Source organism: Myodes glareolus, chromosome 17, assembly GCF_982192425.1.
Source record: "Myodes glareolus chromosome 17, mMyoGla1.1, whole genome shotgun sequence".
Lineage (NCBI taxonomy): Eukaryota > Metazoa > Chordata > Mammalia > Rodentia > Cricetidae > Myodes > Myodes glareolus.
The window spans coordinates 22,642,245-22,660,233 of NC_142042.1; the positions used below are offsets into that span (position 1 = coordinate 22,642,245).

Genomic DNA, 17,989 nt, shown 5'->3' on the forward strand with positions numbered 1-17,989 from the left:
AGAGCACCATGGTATAGTTTTCTAAACTCCAAAACATGTAGAAGATGGTCTGGTACACATCCAAACTTTACGGAAGTAAATGCCAATTTCCTGATTACAATTCATATATGCATTGTATACTCTTATGATTTCCTTCGGTACACAGATTCATAAAATCCCATTGAAACAGTGAAGTCACTATTCCTGTGTACAAGGAGGTGAAAGTGTATATAAAATTAACTAGCCCAGGGAATAATCAACCCACATCTGTGTCAGATATATATGCATTCCCACCCCCTGGAGAACTGGCATTTGTCCTCTGGGCAGCTATGATGACCACTCTTAAAAGATATTCTCTTCTTATACAGTCTAGACACTTTTCTTCTTTCTATATCATGAATTTTGGAAACCTGTTTACTTTGAAGCTGATTTCTGTACACGACATGCCCAGCTAGATAGCTCTTAGTGTGTATGTCTGCAGTATTCTTCTCCTTTTGAAAGAATAAGAAAGAGGAGGGAACTGAATCAAGGCAGAGAGGAGCACAAAGACATGTGTGTGTGTATGTGTGTGTGTGTGTGTGCACATGTGTTTGGCAGTTGATTATGTTTTCGTCATAAGTAGCAATTGTTGTTTTAGGTAATTTAGTATAGTCTCTCTTTAGATAATAGCCTACAAATGTCTGTGAGAACCCTGTCAGTTTTCTCGATCTAGAACCCTCATTACAGAAAGCAACCGAAAGGGAGAAGCTGGGCTGGGGGATGAGCTGAGTGATCACAGTCACTGAAGATCCAGGGTTTTGCAGACGTTGAGGACCTGAGCTTGGTACATGCAGTGCCAAAGCTGACTGAGCATGTTTCCTTTGCAGCATGAATAATTACTTGGCAAGAAAGAAGCACTTGCTGATGGGGCATTTTATTGCATGGTATTTTATTATCTCTGTCTTGGAAAATGGTGGCCACTGATTATCTAATAGAGAGGAGAAACTCACCTCATTAATTTCTTATAGCCCTGAATCCTAGACAGGGTATTTGATGGCAGGGGAGGCACCCATTTTAAATGAGGCAACACTTTTGGTAAATGCCTTCTGAACACTCTCTTCTAGAACATGGAGACCTTGTCCTGCAGCTTTTCCTGTCAGGTGACATTTGCTCAGTTTTTCTGGGTTTGTTTTGACTTTGACTCAGTCACTGTTCTATTGCTATGAAGAGACACCATGACCAAGGCAACTCCTATAAAGGAAAGAATCTAATTAGATTTCTTCTGCCTTATGGCTTCAGAAACTTAGGGCATTACCATCATGGTGAGGGAGCATTGTGGCAGACATGGTGCTAAAGAAAGCAGCTAAGAGCTTTACTTCCCATTCCTCAGGCAGTAGGCGGGGTATACATTACTTGGCATGATCTTTTGAAACATCAAACCAACACCCTAGTAACACACTTTCTACTACAAGGTCACTCCTAATTCTTCTCAATTAGTTCAACTGTGGACTAAATATGAAACTATATGAGCCTGTATGGGTCTTTTTCATCCAACAACCAAAAACAGATGCTGTCTCCTGTCCTCCTGATCACAACCCTGATGCCTGTGTGCATTTCTTTGTCTGTTTGTAATCTTCATTTGCACATTTCCAAACAGGTACGTGATTCTATTAGCTCCTGATCATTAATTTGTAGATCATCATTGCAGACACCACCACTGATGTGTCACAGGGTCATATGACGATTTCAATTTAAATTCAACTCTTTTCATACATATGCAGTCATTTGCTTGGTTCCCCATCCTCCATCTTCCCAAACATTAGAGCATTCCTTTCAGTGAGATTAATATCTTATTTTTATATATTAATATCTTATTTATATAAGATATATTAATATCTTATTATATATATTTATATTTTTTTTATATTTTTACAATTAAATGACTATTATCACAACTAACCCACTCCAAGCCATTGTACTTCCTGTCTCATTCAGTCCCACTTTATTGTGATGACCTCTTATGGGCTTCCTTTTTCTGTCCTGAACCCAATCAGTAACTCACATCCAAACCTCCTGACATAAATGTAACCGTCAACTAAATATAGTCATAATTATTGGTTTCATCTTCTCTTGGAGATTTTCTTTTCCATTATATACTGACAGCTTCCTTGGCCTTGAAAGGACTTCATTATTCTTCAGTCTCGTACTGCCTTTCTTGAATTTGAGCTCTGTTTCCTTAGTTCTGACCAGTCCACTTCAGCGTTTCTGAATTTAAAAGAACACATTCTTCAGTAGTGACCTGGTAAATGGTACAAGAAATGTTTTGAGAACCATGGGGCAGAATTTTATAACAGAACCTTCTGTAAATCTTGAAAAAGTAAGCCTCCATTTCCACCTCACTCTAGCTCTGGCAAACACTGTCTATAGTCCGGTTGCTTAACCATCTTGCTATCTATAAAGACCTGGTTTAGAATTATAGTCTAGGAATTGTAAAACCCTGCCCACAGCTTCAAGTCTCTTGATTTCCTCATGATGTTTCATAAGTTTGGCTTTATCCATCTCCACTACTCAAGTCATTGAAACATTGTCACTACCAAAGCCCATGCCCTTCACCGCTATTGGATACTTCGATAATTTAATTTCTGGAATTCTACCAGAGAATTCTCTTACAGAGATGTCAGAGGTGGAACAGCAGAAGTAGCAATGAGCACAGCCATTGCAGGTCCCTCTGTGTTTTGCTCTGTAGCAACAAATATCAACAAGCTAGATGACAGAACAGTGAAAATTTTTGCACTTGTAGCTCAGTGGTCAGAAATCTACAGTCAATTTCTCTGTGCCAAAGTCAACATGTGGACAATTTTATAACAAAAACTTCTGTAAATCTTGAAATGTCAGTCCCCATTTCCACCCCACTCAAGCCCTGGCAAACGCTGTCTAGCCAGTGCCTAGATGAGAGAACTAATCTAGGTCCCTCATGTCAATAGAGTAATGCACTGTTTAGCTCAGGACTTGATTCACTCAGCATGATTTCCCTGAAATTTGCCCACATTGCCACAAACTACAATTTCTTCTTTTTTAGAGCTAATATTGCATTATGAATCTGTACCACATTCTCTTTACCCTTTCATCTGTTGATAGATGCTTTGTTTGTTTGAAAATTCTTGACTACTATGGAACATACTTCAATAAACATGAGAGCAAGTCTATCTCAAAATGTGTACTGCAGTTCTTTTGTATACATACCCAGTAGTAATACTGCTAAATCACATTGTAGTTTTGCTATAACTTTTATTTTATTTTTTTTGCTTCTCTATGTAGTTGTATCACTCTCTACATTCTCAATAGTGGACAAATTATTTCACATCCTTCTTAGCTTTTATCTTTAGTAAAATAATATCCATTAATGGGTGTGAAGTGATAAATAAACTATGGTCTTTCATCTATATCTCCTTGATGATTAGGGATGCTGAATCCATTTTCATATCCTTCTTGAGCATTTGTTTGTCTTCTCTGGAGAAATATTTGTAAAGATATGTTTTGCAACGTGATACCTACAGTTCACAGTATGGTGCTGTGTAATTTAACAGGTAAAGAGCATAGATTCCATGTCAATTGCTGTTTGCCCAAACAACATATGAGTAATGTACATACATGTTTAGTGACCTGGCATGGTGACACTGTCAGGAAGTGAATGTTCCCAAGCAAATCAGGGTGTGTGTATTAAATGTATAAAATTTTGTCTCTTTTATGCCTCCACACAGCTATATTAAAAAGCAGTCAGTAAACAGGAATTTGCTCGCTTGGCTTTGTTTCTGGAAGCTCAAGAAGAGAATTTGATTTCTTACCCACTCTAGCATGTATCTCATGTTTGTGGATGTAGGATTCTTTGACAAAGCCAACAACCTAGAGTTTTCTAATCTCTCTCTGCTTCTGTCTTTGAATGTCCTTTCCTCTCAAGAGGACCTGTATGTTTCTAAGAGACCTGCCAAGATATTCCAAGACATTGTTTACATACACTGCTATTCCTAAATGTCCTATTAATCCTAGCAATCAATTTCTTTTTCTTGCCTTATTGTATTGATTGATATCACTAATGTAAGATAGAATAAAACCAATAGTGGCCAGAAGTCTTATTTCCTGTAGCTGTGTTTTAATACTGTACTTACTACCATAAAGCTTGGTTAGTATTCTCATCTATAATTCTGTCTTATACCTAGAGTGCTGAGCAATACTGTCTATTTGGGAACTAGTTTATTTTTGTAATCAAAAATGAACATACACATATGAAAACGTATATTTATATAATGGCAAAATTTTCTTTCTACAAAATGTGTAGGCTCTGGGTGTATTACTAAAATATGCATCTTTTGAAGTTCATGCAATTTTGTTTCAAATCACAATCTTCCAAGAATTTATCTGAATCATTCACTAAATGTTCTCTTTAACTAAAAATGGACCCAAAATAGATTCACTGTGCCTGCTGTTGACAACTAGAAAATGACTACATCTAATAATATCTTCAGTCATTTACCAACTGAAAAGAGCAACAACATGACAAAAAAAATCTGGAATTCTCTGGTTCTGCATAGGATATTCTACCTAGAATATTCCCAGCAGTAATCTGCCAGGGTGATGTTTCCTAAGGTACCAAAGTCAACATGGAAAAACAATGGTAGGATGGTATTAGAGATTTGCAAGGAGCCAGACTACCTGATTTAATTTGAGCAAGCATCCCTTTCAGAGGAGTGTGTCAACACACATAGCCTGTACAAGTCAGGAAACTGCTGAGGAGATGACTGAGTAGCTGAAGGGCAACTCCACAAGCGTGAGGAGCAGTATGGAGAGCACCTGTGGCCACCTGCGGTCAGCCCTATGGTGCTGCTTAGAGGAAATGTGCACTGTGTTGGATGTAGCTTTTATATATAAGGAAGATAGTATATTAATCGTGTTTTGGTTTTTCACTGCTGTGATCCAATCCCTGACATGAGGCTACTTACGGGAAGAAGGATTCCTTTTGCTTCTGGTTTGAGGGCAGTCTATTACGGCAGGGAAAGCCTGACAGTGGGAACAGCCGTTAGTTTTGAGAGCAAGAGCAGGTGGCTGCTTGTTCCCATGTGAGTGGATCAGGAAGGAGAGAGGGGAATGCTACTCTCCTTAGTCACTCTTCTCCCTTTCGTCTTCTTCTTCAGTCTAGGACCATAGCTCATGGGATGGTGCTGAGAACATTCAGGGTAGCTCTTTCTTTATCAGTTAAGCCTCTGAGACACACCCTCAAAGACACGTGTAAACCTTTGCTCGCTGATAATCTACGTGTTTCCTAGCTCAATCAATATGATAATTTAAATTAATCATAACAAGTGCTTGAAATATTTGCCTCATTCTGAGTGTCAGACTAAGCCCTGTTGATTGCCTCCATTGATGGTTGTACCCAATGCTGGAACACAAGAGACAGGAGCATCCACTGGGTAGTCTAGAAAAGCCTATGAACAGCTCAGAAATCAAGGTGTGCAGCAAGACCAAAGAAATATATAGATTGTGATTTTCCGAGTGTAAATAAAGGAGAGTTCTGGTAATTGGAGCAAAATCTTAGACAAAGTTTATTAAAACCCTATAAGTGACTTGTTTGTCTGATGGGGCTTTTGTTTGGTTTGGGATTTTGTGTGTGTGTGTGTGTGTGTGTGTGTGTGTGTTTCTCAACACATTTTGGTGACTTCTTTTTCAAAAAAGAACTGGCAATATCAAGTTATCAGATGAAATCACAGGCTTCAAGAAACCATGGTAACAGAAAAGAATTAAAGAGAGAGAGAACTGCACTCAGTCAGAAGTCATTTGCAGCATCTGGGGAGGATGCTGAGGATGCTGAGTTAAGGATCATAAATAGACAGAACAGAGTTAAGAAAGACTCAAGAGCTAGGACCGGCGAGAGCATGATTCAACAGGAGTGGACATACAGCAGCAGCATGAACTCAGAGTAGGAGACTGTGCTGTGACTGACTTCAGACCCCACACCCTAGAAACAAAGCTAGAACTCCAGAGTCTTTCCTGGGGACATTACATGCAGCACTAAGGTCACAAAGGAGGCTCCGCTTCCTGTCTAGAAGCAACTCTCTGGAACAAACAAATCACATGCAGCTGCTTGTCTCCTGCACATCCATTTTTATCTGCTGCTTGCTGGGTGAGGGTGGGAATGGGAGTTCCAGTGGCATCCAGACACTGACGAATTCTCTCAACGTTTCTTTTCCTGGAGAACTTTTTCTCCTCCCATGTGGAAAATACTATCCTGCCACATGGTTCGCCTACGTATCCCCCACATAGGACATGTTGCAGAGAGGTTAAGGGACCTGACGTAGCTGGCCTAAGGACATGGCTTCTGAATTCCACGTTAAATAATTTTTGATCTGGGCCAAGTTACTTATTCTCTTTGTAAGTGTGCTTCTTCCTCTATGAAAATAAGTAAGTAGCGTTTGAATAGAAAGTGATGACGTGTAAAATGATAGTTCAGTGCCACAAATAATGGCTCACATCATTGCTGGAGTTATAACTATTGTTAAACAGCTTTGCTATTATCACAGCTGTGTGTGATAGACCGATACAAGTACACACACAAACACATGTGTAACACACATGCATATGCAAACACACAAACATGTATAACACCCCATCCACATACAGTAAGATTTAGCTAAATGACTGTTTCAAGATCAGTCTAAATTTGCAGGGCTTTAACAATGGGCCTGTGGCATAGTGCCTCACTGCATAAAGCCAGAAACTGATCTCAGAAATCCATAGAAAATACGAGACTTCAGAAATCAGTAGTACCAGACCATCCCGTGGTGGAGTCCTAAGAAAGTGAGCCTCAGCACGCCTCTTTGAAGCTAAGTATAAGGCCTTGTGATCCTACTCTCGAGATAACCTGAGGTGGCTTCAAGTTATTTCATTTGCCATTTTATCCTGTAAATTAGAAGAATCACACTCAAATGGAGATTTAACCAAAGGAGTTATGTATCTCTGCATACATCACCCTACCTGCTTGGCTTAGAACTGCTCTAGAACTCTCTGAGTTAAACCATGACAGTGACTCATTTTGCTCATCAGTCTGCCTGCATCTTGCACATGGCTTGCTTATCTTTGCTCTGTGGTGGCTTCAGTTAAGGGGGATTAGAGGATAGACTGTCTAAGCTAGGTGACTTGAATGTTGGAGAGCTGAACACAGCTGACTGTAAGCTGGGGAGTCTGCTCCTCCCCGTGAGGACAAGATCATGTTTCACAGACTACCCTCTCACTGTGTTCAAGTCTAAGGATGCACATTCTGTGCGAAAGACAGACAGGCAGGTCTGTTTGTTATCTCTGTGACCCGAATTTACAAATCTCACATAGGTACCCATGCTCACTCCTAATAGCAAAGACAATGAAGTCGAAAACTCTATGACTTTCCAGTTGAGGGGATATGAGCACTTTCTGGCTATGAGGGGTAGAGAGGGTCTGGAAGAACCTATGGAAAGGTGAGTACATGCACAGATATGTAAATATTTATACATTTTTGAAAAATTATTTATACATTTTTGAAAAATTATCTATCTTTTAATATACACATATTTTATATCCAAACATATTCCATAGTCATATACACATATATAAAAAGCACTGGAGCTATGTAAAATAAGAACTGAACTCTGCCCCTACTCAATCTTTATTTTGTCCAAACCAACTTTGACTACATGACATATTTTTTGTTTATTATTTTATTATCTGTCTCCCATCCACTAGAGTGAAGCTCCACAGAGTCAGAAAATCGATCCTATTTTCATTACTGCTATATCCTAGGTCCCTTCCTGACACACAGTGTGCATTCAATTTATTTATGGAATGAATGCATGCATGAATCCCACTGTAATGGGCAGGACCATAAATTCAGCAGCGCAGATGAAGGCTTTCAGGCTGAATGCTGAGACGTCAGCTGAATGACGGTCCGCGGCACTGTCTTCTGCAGCTAACAAATTCTACACGTGGTAGAGGCCGCCGTCCAAGCTCCTTCAGCTTGTGCTTCTGTCCCACGGGAAACGAGACTCCTACAACCACCTTTCCTCTGAATTTTACTTCGCTTTCAGCGGCCATGGCTCAAAGCAGAGGGCAGCTGTGGAGTATTAAGAAAAAGGCCATGCCAGATGTCAGGAGTTTTTCTTTTGCCTTCCACAAGATGGAATTCGTGAAGCCTCATAAAATCACAGCTAATAAGCTGCCTGCTTTGCCTTGAGGTCGCTCCAGGAGTTCATAATAGCGCTTATTTTGGAGAGCACAAGAGCCGCTGTTCACAAATATCTTCTGGTATATTAAGAGTCAAGTAGAAATGAGGAGAAAAGACCCTGTTTGCCTTTAGAAAAATTAAAACCCTCAAAGCATTAAGAACAATAAAAGATTATTACATGCTTTTTTCAGATAGGAGGTATGTTATAATGAATCCCCATGGCAGGGTCCTGCACACCATTTGTTGTAAACACCTTAGAGTGAATGCTGGGTGCAATACCCACTCACTCCGTTAACACTATTAGCTGAGCTTCTCTGGATGCATGGAGGTTTTAATGAAATACTGTTTAATTCCAAAAGGGAAGAAACAGCTTAAAAACTCATGAGTTACCCAGTTTTTATACTACAGCATTTGACAAGTTCTTAGATTTTGGTTGCAGATAAAACAAGTCATATAAAATGTTGCATTATAATAGTTAACGCTCTTTGGAAGAAACCAAACATACCCATAGTCCGGATTGCATCACAACAACTGTATTAAAGCATACACTAGGTTATGTTACTGAGGCCTGCAAGATAGCAATAATGTATGAATATTTATAATTTTCCTTTTAAAATAAGTGTCAATCTAAGATCACATATAGCCATGTGATGCATGATTAAAATACACCTAAAATGAACATGTAAATAAAAGCTCTACTTATTCACCATCACTAGGACAGGCTCCTCCAGACGATTTTTAAAAAGCTGGTAATGCATTTGAATCATTCCAAAAATTTTGTGAACCAATATGGAAAAGAAATATGAACCTTGTGTTTGAAAGTTGTGTTGCTCTCCCTTGGTGCTGGTGACTGTGGTTCATAGGCACAGGTAAGGACAGTGGGAAGTACTGGGGGATCCGGTGTCCAGTTTTCCACTCATGGAAAATAGACACATTCAGTTCACACAGCAGTGCCGGAGTCCAGTGCCGTCATCACTGTTATTATAATTACCGTGATAGACAACAGTTACTACTCTGTAATTTACAGGTAGCATCTTAATTCTTTAGGCATATGTTACACTTTAAGAATTTATGAATCACATAATTCTTTTAAGATAGGAACTATTAGTCTTCCATTGAAAAGATAAATAAACCAAGGAACAAAAAGTTAAATGTTTGATGGTGACACAGAGTTCTGGGAGTAATCAAGCTTGAGACTGGAACTTGACCATCAAGAGTCATGTATTTTTATCTGCATTGGTATGTTTCTTCAAGAATGTCAAACCCTGTCTATATAGAAAGATTCCAAACTCTAACTCAGGAAGTAGACAGTGATGAACTCTGGGATGTCACCGCACATTGAGGTCTAAGAACTGCAGCACAGCTTCTGAGAGAAGCCTATGCTGTCCTACTTCACCTGCACGACAGTAGCCTTCCGCTCACTGCACAGAGGTCGTCATTCTCAATGTCTATCACAAATAAATGTATCTGTTCTCTAAAAGGAGCTAAAATGTAAGCCCTTGGTTTGCCAAAATAAATTAGTTCTGAGAAAACTTAAATAGCAAAACCAAAAGTTGTGAACCTGGGGCCGGAACTTGTCAGGATGATGATGGGTGGGCACTGGCACAATTGAAAGGGAGATGAGAGACAGTGGGTTGGGGGAGCCTTTGGAGGACGGCAGATATGTGTATGAAACCATCAAAGCACAAAATTAACCTTAAGTTTACATAACTTGTTCCTGGCCACATTGAGACATCTCTTTGAAGTCATCTCTTTGAAATCTTGTGGTTCTTCTTCCTGAAAACAGTAGAATCAGCCACAGAGTCTCTAATATATGTCAATGGCTTGGTCCGACTCTCCCAAATCTAAGCTAGCAGCCTCAGTTGGGACCGAGGCCAAGCACAATGTTCAGGCCCTGAACAGTGAAGCCCAAACACATTACAGACTTGACATCATCTCTCACTTAATGTCATATAAAGTTAGCTCATCTTTCTTTCATCGATATGCATTTCTTGTTAAAAGTAAAAACAAAAGAAAGTAGCGTCTTAATGATAAAGTCTGGCAATGTTATCATACAGGTGAAATGTATGATAGAGTCCCTGAAAAAGAATGTTGTAAGTCTGCCACAGAGCATGCTGGGTATTTGACAACCCTGAAATGAAGATTTGCACATCTGTTCTGGACCAGATAGAATGAGAAAAAATGCAAGCAAACAAACAAACAAACAAAACCCCGAGATTTAGGAAAGGATCCTCAGTAAGTTTTGAGTTAGGGGAAGTGAGGACAATACCAGAGTCACTCAAACCATGCTGGGAGAAAGAAGGGTGGAGTCAGAGTGATGCTCTGTAGCCCCACCTGAGACAGACGCCGGAACTTTAGCCAATAAGCCACAGTCACGTGGTGATACACAGATTAATAAAAATGAGTTAAATGAATATGTAAGAGTTAGTCAATAAGCTAGATAGTAGGCCAAGCAGTGATTTAATTAATACAGCTTCTGTGTGATTATTTCGGGCTAAGTGGCCAGAAATAAACTAGCAACCTCCTTACTATATCCCAGGACAAGCCAGGGTCAAAAACCTAAGTGTTTTGATTTCAATTTTTGACTGAAGATTAACAAAATAAGAAGTAAAGAATATAAAGTTGCTGTTATGAGTGTTAAGAAATAGCAGTAGTCTTAAATCACAATTTAAATTTAATTTTAATACAATCTACATTGTACAAAATTTATTTCTAAACCTAATTTAAATCTAAAATTTATGCAATTTAATTTTAATTTAATCTCCTAACATTTAGATGAATGTATCTATAAATGTTTAGAATTTTTCTTTTCCCCTTTTCTGCCTATCAAGATAGCCAGAGCCTAACTGAATAAAAATGTTTCCTATGAACAGAATGACATTGTCTATAATTGTCTATAAGAGTGAATTTCTGGTATATCAGGAGAATATGGACAGAGTGAAGTGCTGTAGGTCTTATTGTGCGACAGTTATGAAATCTTCACAGTGACCATCTTGGTGTCTTGGCAATGGACTTCACAAAGTCAAATGTTTTACAGTATTACAAGTTAAAATAAAAACTGTCAGGTATTAGGACTAAAGAATATGCTGCTTTTCTGCCAAAGTGAGCTCATTGTTCTCACTGATCCTCTTCCAATTTGATTTCATATGCAAGTATTGTGGAAATAAATTGCTTTAATGGCAATGCTTTTCCTTCTACCAGGAAAGGTTTCTGCTCTGTATTATCTGAAATTCATTCAATTACAGAAAATGCATGTTGAAGGGGTTTGTGTTCCTATCAGCTATCAGTGTAGTTTTGCTACCATCCATGGCTCCTTTGGGTGCATCAAGTGTGCTTCTTGTGCAGAAGTAATGTTCCTTGAAGAGAAAACCTGAGCATACATGTCGCCAATGCGCTCATCAGAATGCAATAGGATAGCAATGCTTTAGGGCAACTGATGTGAACGGAACCTGACAACTGAGATGGAGTGGTTACAGTCGGTCTAATGGAAAAATTAATCATCAGAGATATATGAGATCTCTCTCAAATAATTTTTTCTTTTCTGTCTAGTGAAACACTTCAGTACCACCAAATATAGCGTGAGCACGGAAACCAAAAATGTTCTTTAGCTTCGTAACACATCCTCAATGAATAAATATTTTACTTTTTCTTGCTCTTAGTCTCCCATGTTTCAAATATTGTAATCAATAGGAATCAACTCTCCTTATTTGGAAACTGAGATTATCTCAGGCACATGAATACGGAGAATAGACTTGCAGCAACATACGCTTTAAGGAGTGTTCTGTCTAATTTGTCAAATAACACTTATTTGTTCATAGTAATAGTATAAAATTAAACAGTCCTTTGTTTCACTCGTCAAATAACACTTATTATCGAACAACTGAAGAGTATAATTTTGGTAGGAAATTGCTAAGTGTCTAACTGGCATTTGATGTTTGCATCTGGCTTGAATTCAGAAACCGCTCCTACCTCTTATTTTAGATAAATGGAGTGTCCTTCCTCTGTCAGGATGGCAACGCAGCTTTTATTGCTCTGCTGTTTCGACCGCTTGCTTCTTTGACCCCGACTCAAATTATTAAAGACTCAGAAACAGCAGACAATGAGTCTTTTAAATTTGTCAACACAAATATAAACCTGGCCCTTTGCTTTCACTAACTTCAGTCTGCCAGCTTGAAGGCATATAAGCCTGTCTATGCCCTGCCTTCTACTTGGTGTTCCTTTGCATTATATAATTTTTAGTCTTAATTTGATTACAGTATTCAAAATGAGTTAATGATTTATATCCTTGCCATGGTGGTGCCTTGTGTGTCCTCTGCTGACTTTTATTAACTAGATTTCAATTTAAAACTAAAACCGATGTCTAGACTTTGGAGTATTCAGTGGTGAACTTTGTGCTACTGTCTGGTACACGCTCCTGTTTTTGCCTTGAATATTAGAATAACCAATATTCTAGGTGTGGCAACTATAGATGCACATGCTTAGTCAAAATCTTTTTATCACCTTCTCACCACTCCTCGCCGCTCTCATATACACGCTGTGCCCCCTCTATGCCAACATCTTGTCCTTTCCCTTTACATTCCTGTTATTAAATGCCTTATTGGTGGCATGGGTCCCACCTTCCCTCATTTGGCACTGGAAGAAAGAAAGTTAATTTAAAACTAACCTAAAAATTATCTGTAACATAAGCATTGTAGAATCCAAGTTTAGTCCCTTGTAGGATACTCTGAGATTCCTTCAGCCTCCACCCTTCTGGCCTCCGGCTCTTTCGTAACTTTACAAAGGAAGCTGTAGAGGATGGAATCTCACCCAGGTATGAGTGCATACCCTGCACACCCTGCCCACTTGCCCTGCTTCATGCCTATGAGGATAAAGAGGTCCAGTGAACCTACGATAATATTTGTGCTATGATTCCCTGTCCCTAAATCAAATACAACTTTAAAAGATCATTAGATAGGAAAAGGTGTCTCTTTTTAATCTTTTGTAATTTGGGGCCCTTTGGCTTTATTCTTTATTTTCTACTTTGAATACAACTGGCCTTTGTTCCATCTTGTAACTGAATATAAATGTTGACGTAAACGTGGCTATGTAAAAAACACGATGACATAAAATTTAATTCTAATGAAACAACACTCTAAAATAATACAGATAGCAGTTGCAGAGTGTTTTCTATTTATGCGTTATTCCGAGTACTTGATGTCAGCTGTATTTTCCAGTAACTCTGCAAGGTGAGATACAATGAAGCTCTCTTGTGTCTAGAGAGGCCAAACCAGAAAGGAATTAGCAGAGCTGATGCGAATACTAATGGAGAGAAAGGTCTGAATCCACATCTATCTGATGACTTCCCTTGTCTCAGAACGCATGACCCATGGAATCTGTGCATGTTCAAAAGGGTGCCGATTAGAAAGACATTCTACCAATGCACAGCACCTGCCTACATCACGCAGCACCTAACCATCTGTAAACAGGTGCTGCCTCTGGGCATCCTATCACAATTTACATTTTCTGAAAAACCGTCACCTGCTGTTAGGAGCCTGTGGCTTTTCTCCTTGCCTCATTTCCTTATGGACCACCCTGCCTTTTGCTCTTCTTCTCTAGAACACCCACCTGCATTCTTCCACCAATTCACACCAGTCCCTTTATCCATTAGGTCAGTAAACATCCATGAACTGCTACCACTAGATTCAGGATGAGTCTCACAAACCTTTCTCATCCTTCACAACCCAGTCCTAGCTATTTTCTAAAACATGATTTCACTAGGCATTTCATATGGAAATCTTTAATTAAGCAAAATACAAAATTATAATTTCTTGGTATATTTTACATTGAGTTTTTTTCCCAAACTAAATATTCAGCATCTTAGGGCAATGTTATGTCATCTCACCCTGTCTTCTTAGAAACTTGCCATATATTATAGTATCATACACAGAGAAGATCCACAGGAAATGTCCACTGCCTGATTGGTCCATGCTGGTGATAACAGCCATGCTTAAATAGGTCCCTCGCAGATGGTGTACTGGGGAACTTCTGGCTGCAGCTGTTGAGTAGTGTGGGTTAAGTCCTTGAGCGAGAGACTCCTCCTTCTGTAGGATGTTTCCACTCAGTCCTGAGCATCATTCTGAAATAAGAAAAGGTTAATAAAGAATGGTTCTCTTTCTGGTTTGGACTTCTGACTGTGTGATTACATCTTCCATGTATCTCTGTCATTTTTCTCTTTCTTGTACTTTTTCACTAAAGCCCTTCATCCCCCTGCTTCCTACCCATCTAGCTTCTTCTCAAAAATATCGACACAGCTCAGGGTTCATATTCACTGTTTAGAAGTCTGTAGAGTAAAATCTATCTGTTTAATTTCGTGGCCAGTTTATCATCTTATATTTTGGAAAGGAATGAGGCATTCATTGGACAAGTATATTTTATAATCAGTGCTCAGTAGCCTGTATCTAACTGCTCTTCTGAAATCTTTAAAACACAATTTTGACTCTGTACTTGCAGTTCAGTTCTGTTAGGCAAATTTGTCAGTTATGTCTTACTGATCAAGTCAGAAGCTTATTTGTCCACTGTAAAACTAGTCTGTTTTCAGAGATTGGAAGACTCTCTACTTTATGTTCATGTATCCACTCCAAATATATTTTCAAGTGTTCCTACATCCAATACAAAGGATATTTAAACTAAACATGTTCTCTAAGACCTCCAGCTTAGTTCTAGATTGCACTGAAAAATGTGGTGTTAATCAGTGTCCACATCTCTGAAGGATTTTAAAAAGAAGACTTTAGCCTAAGGACTGGCCATCAGTTATTGAGGGTTAGAAATTTTCAGGGTCATATTGGACTCCCTCCCTCCGGCCTTTGACATCATAGTTTTTAAACATCCTGTTTGCATCATCTCTGTAGTCCTTGCACCACCTCTGTAGTCCTTGCCTCTATAACATATCTCTCTCTCTCTCTCTCTCTCTCTCTCTCTCTCTCTCTCTCTCCCCCTCTCTCTCTCTCTCGTCAATAGCTTATATTTTGGAAACCAAATTCTGAGTATAGTGACCCTCTGACTCTCTGCCCCATTGTTTCTGAAAGGAAGCCTTGTACATGATGCATTCCACTCTTTGCTCACAGTGAACGTCTTAAGATGCTTTGTGCTAATGAATCCACACAATCATTATATTTCTCCTCACCCAGGTCACCAGCACCTCTCCTTGAAAGCCAGAAAAAACTGGCTTCAAAGCATTTCTTTTGAAGTTTTGTGAAGCATTTAACTTTGTGAAACATTTGAAACCCTCTCTTCTGATTTTCCTGTTGGGTATTTGGAAGTTTCCTTTCACCTGCCCTTCCATCCTCCTGATGGGTATTCAGATGTTTCCTTCCACCTGTCCTTCCATCCTCCATCTACAATGCCTAGAGTGCAGCTCCAGGAGGTTTGGAGTCCCTGGATGACCCATCTATTGGTAGAAGTGGGGTATTGAAATCAGCCACCATCACTGTGCTGAAGTCAACTTTATTTCTCTATGTTTATCTTTAATGATGGTTTATTAAAATAAAAAGTATTGTATCTTGTTTCCCTTTATCTTCTAGCAACAATGACTTTTGACTTTATTTTTAACTTTCTTTTTTTAATAACACTATATTACTATATAGAAACCTGACTAAACGTTTAACAAATGTATGGATAAAATCAGACTTAGAACAAGAAGCCCTGCTTTCTTAAAAGTATTTATAAGAAGGAAAATCTATCGAGTCCATATTATTATACTCATTAAGTACTCACTACATGGTAGAGATGTGTTGACTTATATTATTTTGACTTGACCCTCAGAAAATGAGGGGCAGATTATTACCTACATTTTACAGAGTATAAAATTGATGTTTAGAGTTAAGCATTTTGCCTGATATCACATAGCTGATAAATTACACAGCTGTGGTTTGTCTTTCAGAAGATCTGCAGCCCTTGCTCTGTCCACCAGAGCACATAGTTGAGAGTTAAAGTGTTCAAATGTCAGAGTAGCGTGAGATTTGTTAGTCTTTGACATCAGCATTGGTTTTGCATAGTAGTTATTAATGTGTCATTAGTTCTAGCATATTTTTAATATATGATTGTAAGGACTAGAGGAGAAAACATTTGCTTTTCCAATATAAATATTTCTAGATACTTTGATTCCTGATCAGATAATTATTCTTTAGAGGATTAATTATATGAAATATTAATTGTACATTATTTTGGTCATAAATGAAATTTGGAAGGGGCTTTCTTTGGAATATTCTTGGTTTGGGTGGTTTATGTGACTTAAATCATAAAACAAAACTTACTCCAATAGATTTTAATTTCTTTGTACTTATATCTAGATACTTGTTCAGTAGTTCTTAATGTATGGTATTTTTCAATAATTCCTCTAAGGTCTTTGTAAATGACTTCTGATGTTTAAAGCATTTGAGATTACTATAGGCTTCTAAAGTATATTCTTGTGCTACATTATAAAATGTACAAGTTATTCTAATTGGAAACTAAAAGCATCTACCTTAAACAATGGTTTTAATACCAATACCTGCAAATGTCGTTCCAAAACATCAACGTTTTCTTTCATGGATTACACTTAAGAGAAAGGACCGAGGACTAAAATGAGAGTATCAGACTCAATAAAGTACTGGGATACTTTTTCTTTACTCTTAAATCTTCTTAAGATTCCCTGGAAAACTGGAGGTTATGATGCATTCATGAAGAACATCCATTAAAAAATGTGTGATTCCCATTGGTTCTCATTGCACAGCATAGATGGTAAAGGAAGTTGATGAGGCCAGTATACCCACCAAACACGTCAGCACAGCATGGCTGCAAAAGTGTAAAGCACATCAATGTGGAGTCTCATAGCTTAGAACAAAGGCCTCGTTATTTCCATCAATTCTGTTAAGAACAAAACATAGCTTTAAATAAGCCATCTGAAGTTTATGTTGAAAATGTGTGGTCCCTGTGAAATAGTCACACGCCGTCCTTTTCTCTATTCTGACAAATACAGTGGCTGTCACTTGGCTTTCTCTAAAAGGAACAGAATGTTCCACAAAATTATAGGAGCTCTGTCTCCTCAGAGAGCTTAAACAGAACTAGCTCTTCCAGAGATAAATATATTTTGTTCTCACTCAGTAAGTCTGTCTTCTACATATAGTATGACCTGGGGTGTGAATCAGTGGTGAATGCATAGCATATGGGAGGAGGCCCTGGGTTCAAGCTACACCGCTGCTAATAAGCAAATAAATAGTAGAACTGACTTCAAAAGGACAAATAAATAGAAATAAATGAGATTTTTCCCCTTATAACCACATGGAATAAACATCTTTAAAATGTGATTACTTTCATTATATTACACTATACTTGATATAATTAATATCTCTTCAATATTATGTTTCTTTTCTTAAAATCAACTCATTATTCATGGATGGCTTTCTCACTTGTGCTTTGAATGCCATACATTGAACACATGTCCAAGGTTATAACCAAAGTTGGTAATAAAGAAGAATTAAGTATTTAATTAAACTTTAAAAGTATTTTCCCTGTAGGTACAATTAATGTACATTATTAAAATGTACCTTCTTTCCTTTCAGATACAAAACATTAACAGAAATAATGAGCAAGAAAATGACTATGAAGAGGATGCTGCCTCATTTTCAACACATTCTCCCTGTAAGTTTTCCTCCACTCCATGAATACATACATGTTTTATAGTATGGTGTATGAAACCTAAAAACAAGACTGAACAGAAAATGTGGGAAGGTATTTCATCAATCAATGAATGTTTAAGTAACATTCATT

General features: G+C 38.3%; 1 protein-coding gene and 1 long non-coding RNA gene across 4 annotated transcripts in view; one reads left to right on the forward strand and one right to left on the reverse strand.

Annotated features, from left to right (window-relative positions):
- The window catches only part of Bank1 (B cell scaffold protein with ankyrin repeats 1), a 230,998-nt gene that overhangs the window by 170,597 nt on the left and 42,412 nt on the right, over positions 1–17,989 (forward strand). For all 3 annotated transcript variants that reach the window (XM_085677666.2, XM_085677665.2, XM_048456824.3), the window contains exon 8: positions 17,782–17,860. In XM_085677666.2, coding sequence (XP_085533792.2) covers positions 17,782–17,860 — 79 coding nt within the window. The remainder of the gene's footprint in view (positions 1–17,781; positions 17,861–17,989) is intronic.
- The window catches only part of LOC125414690 (uncharacterized), a 137,006-nt gene continuing 132,916 nt past the window's right edge, over positions 13,900–17,989 (reverse strand). Inside the window, exon 3 of the long non-coding RNA XR_014997551.2 lies at positions 13,900–14,318. This is a non-coding gene — a long non-coding RNA (uncharacterized LOC125414690). The remainder of the gene's footprint in view (positions 14,319–17,989) is intronic.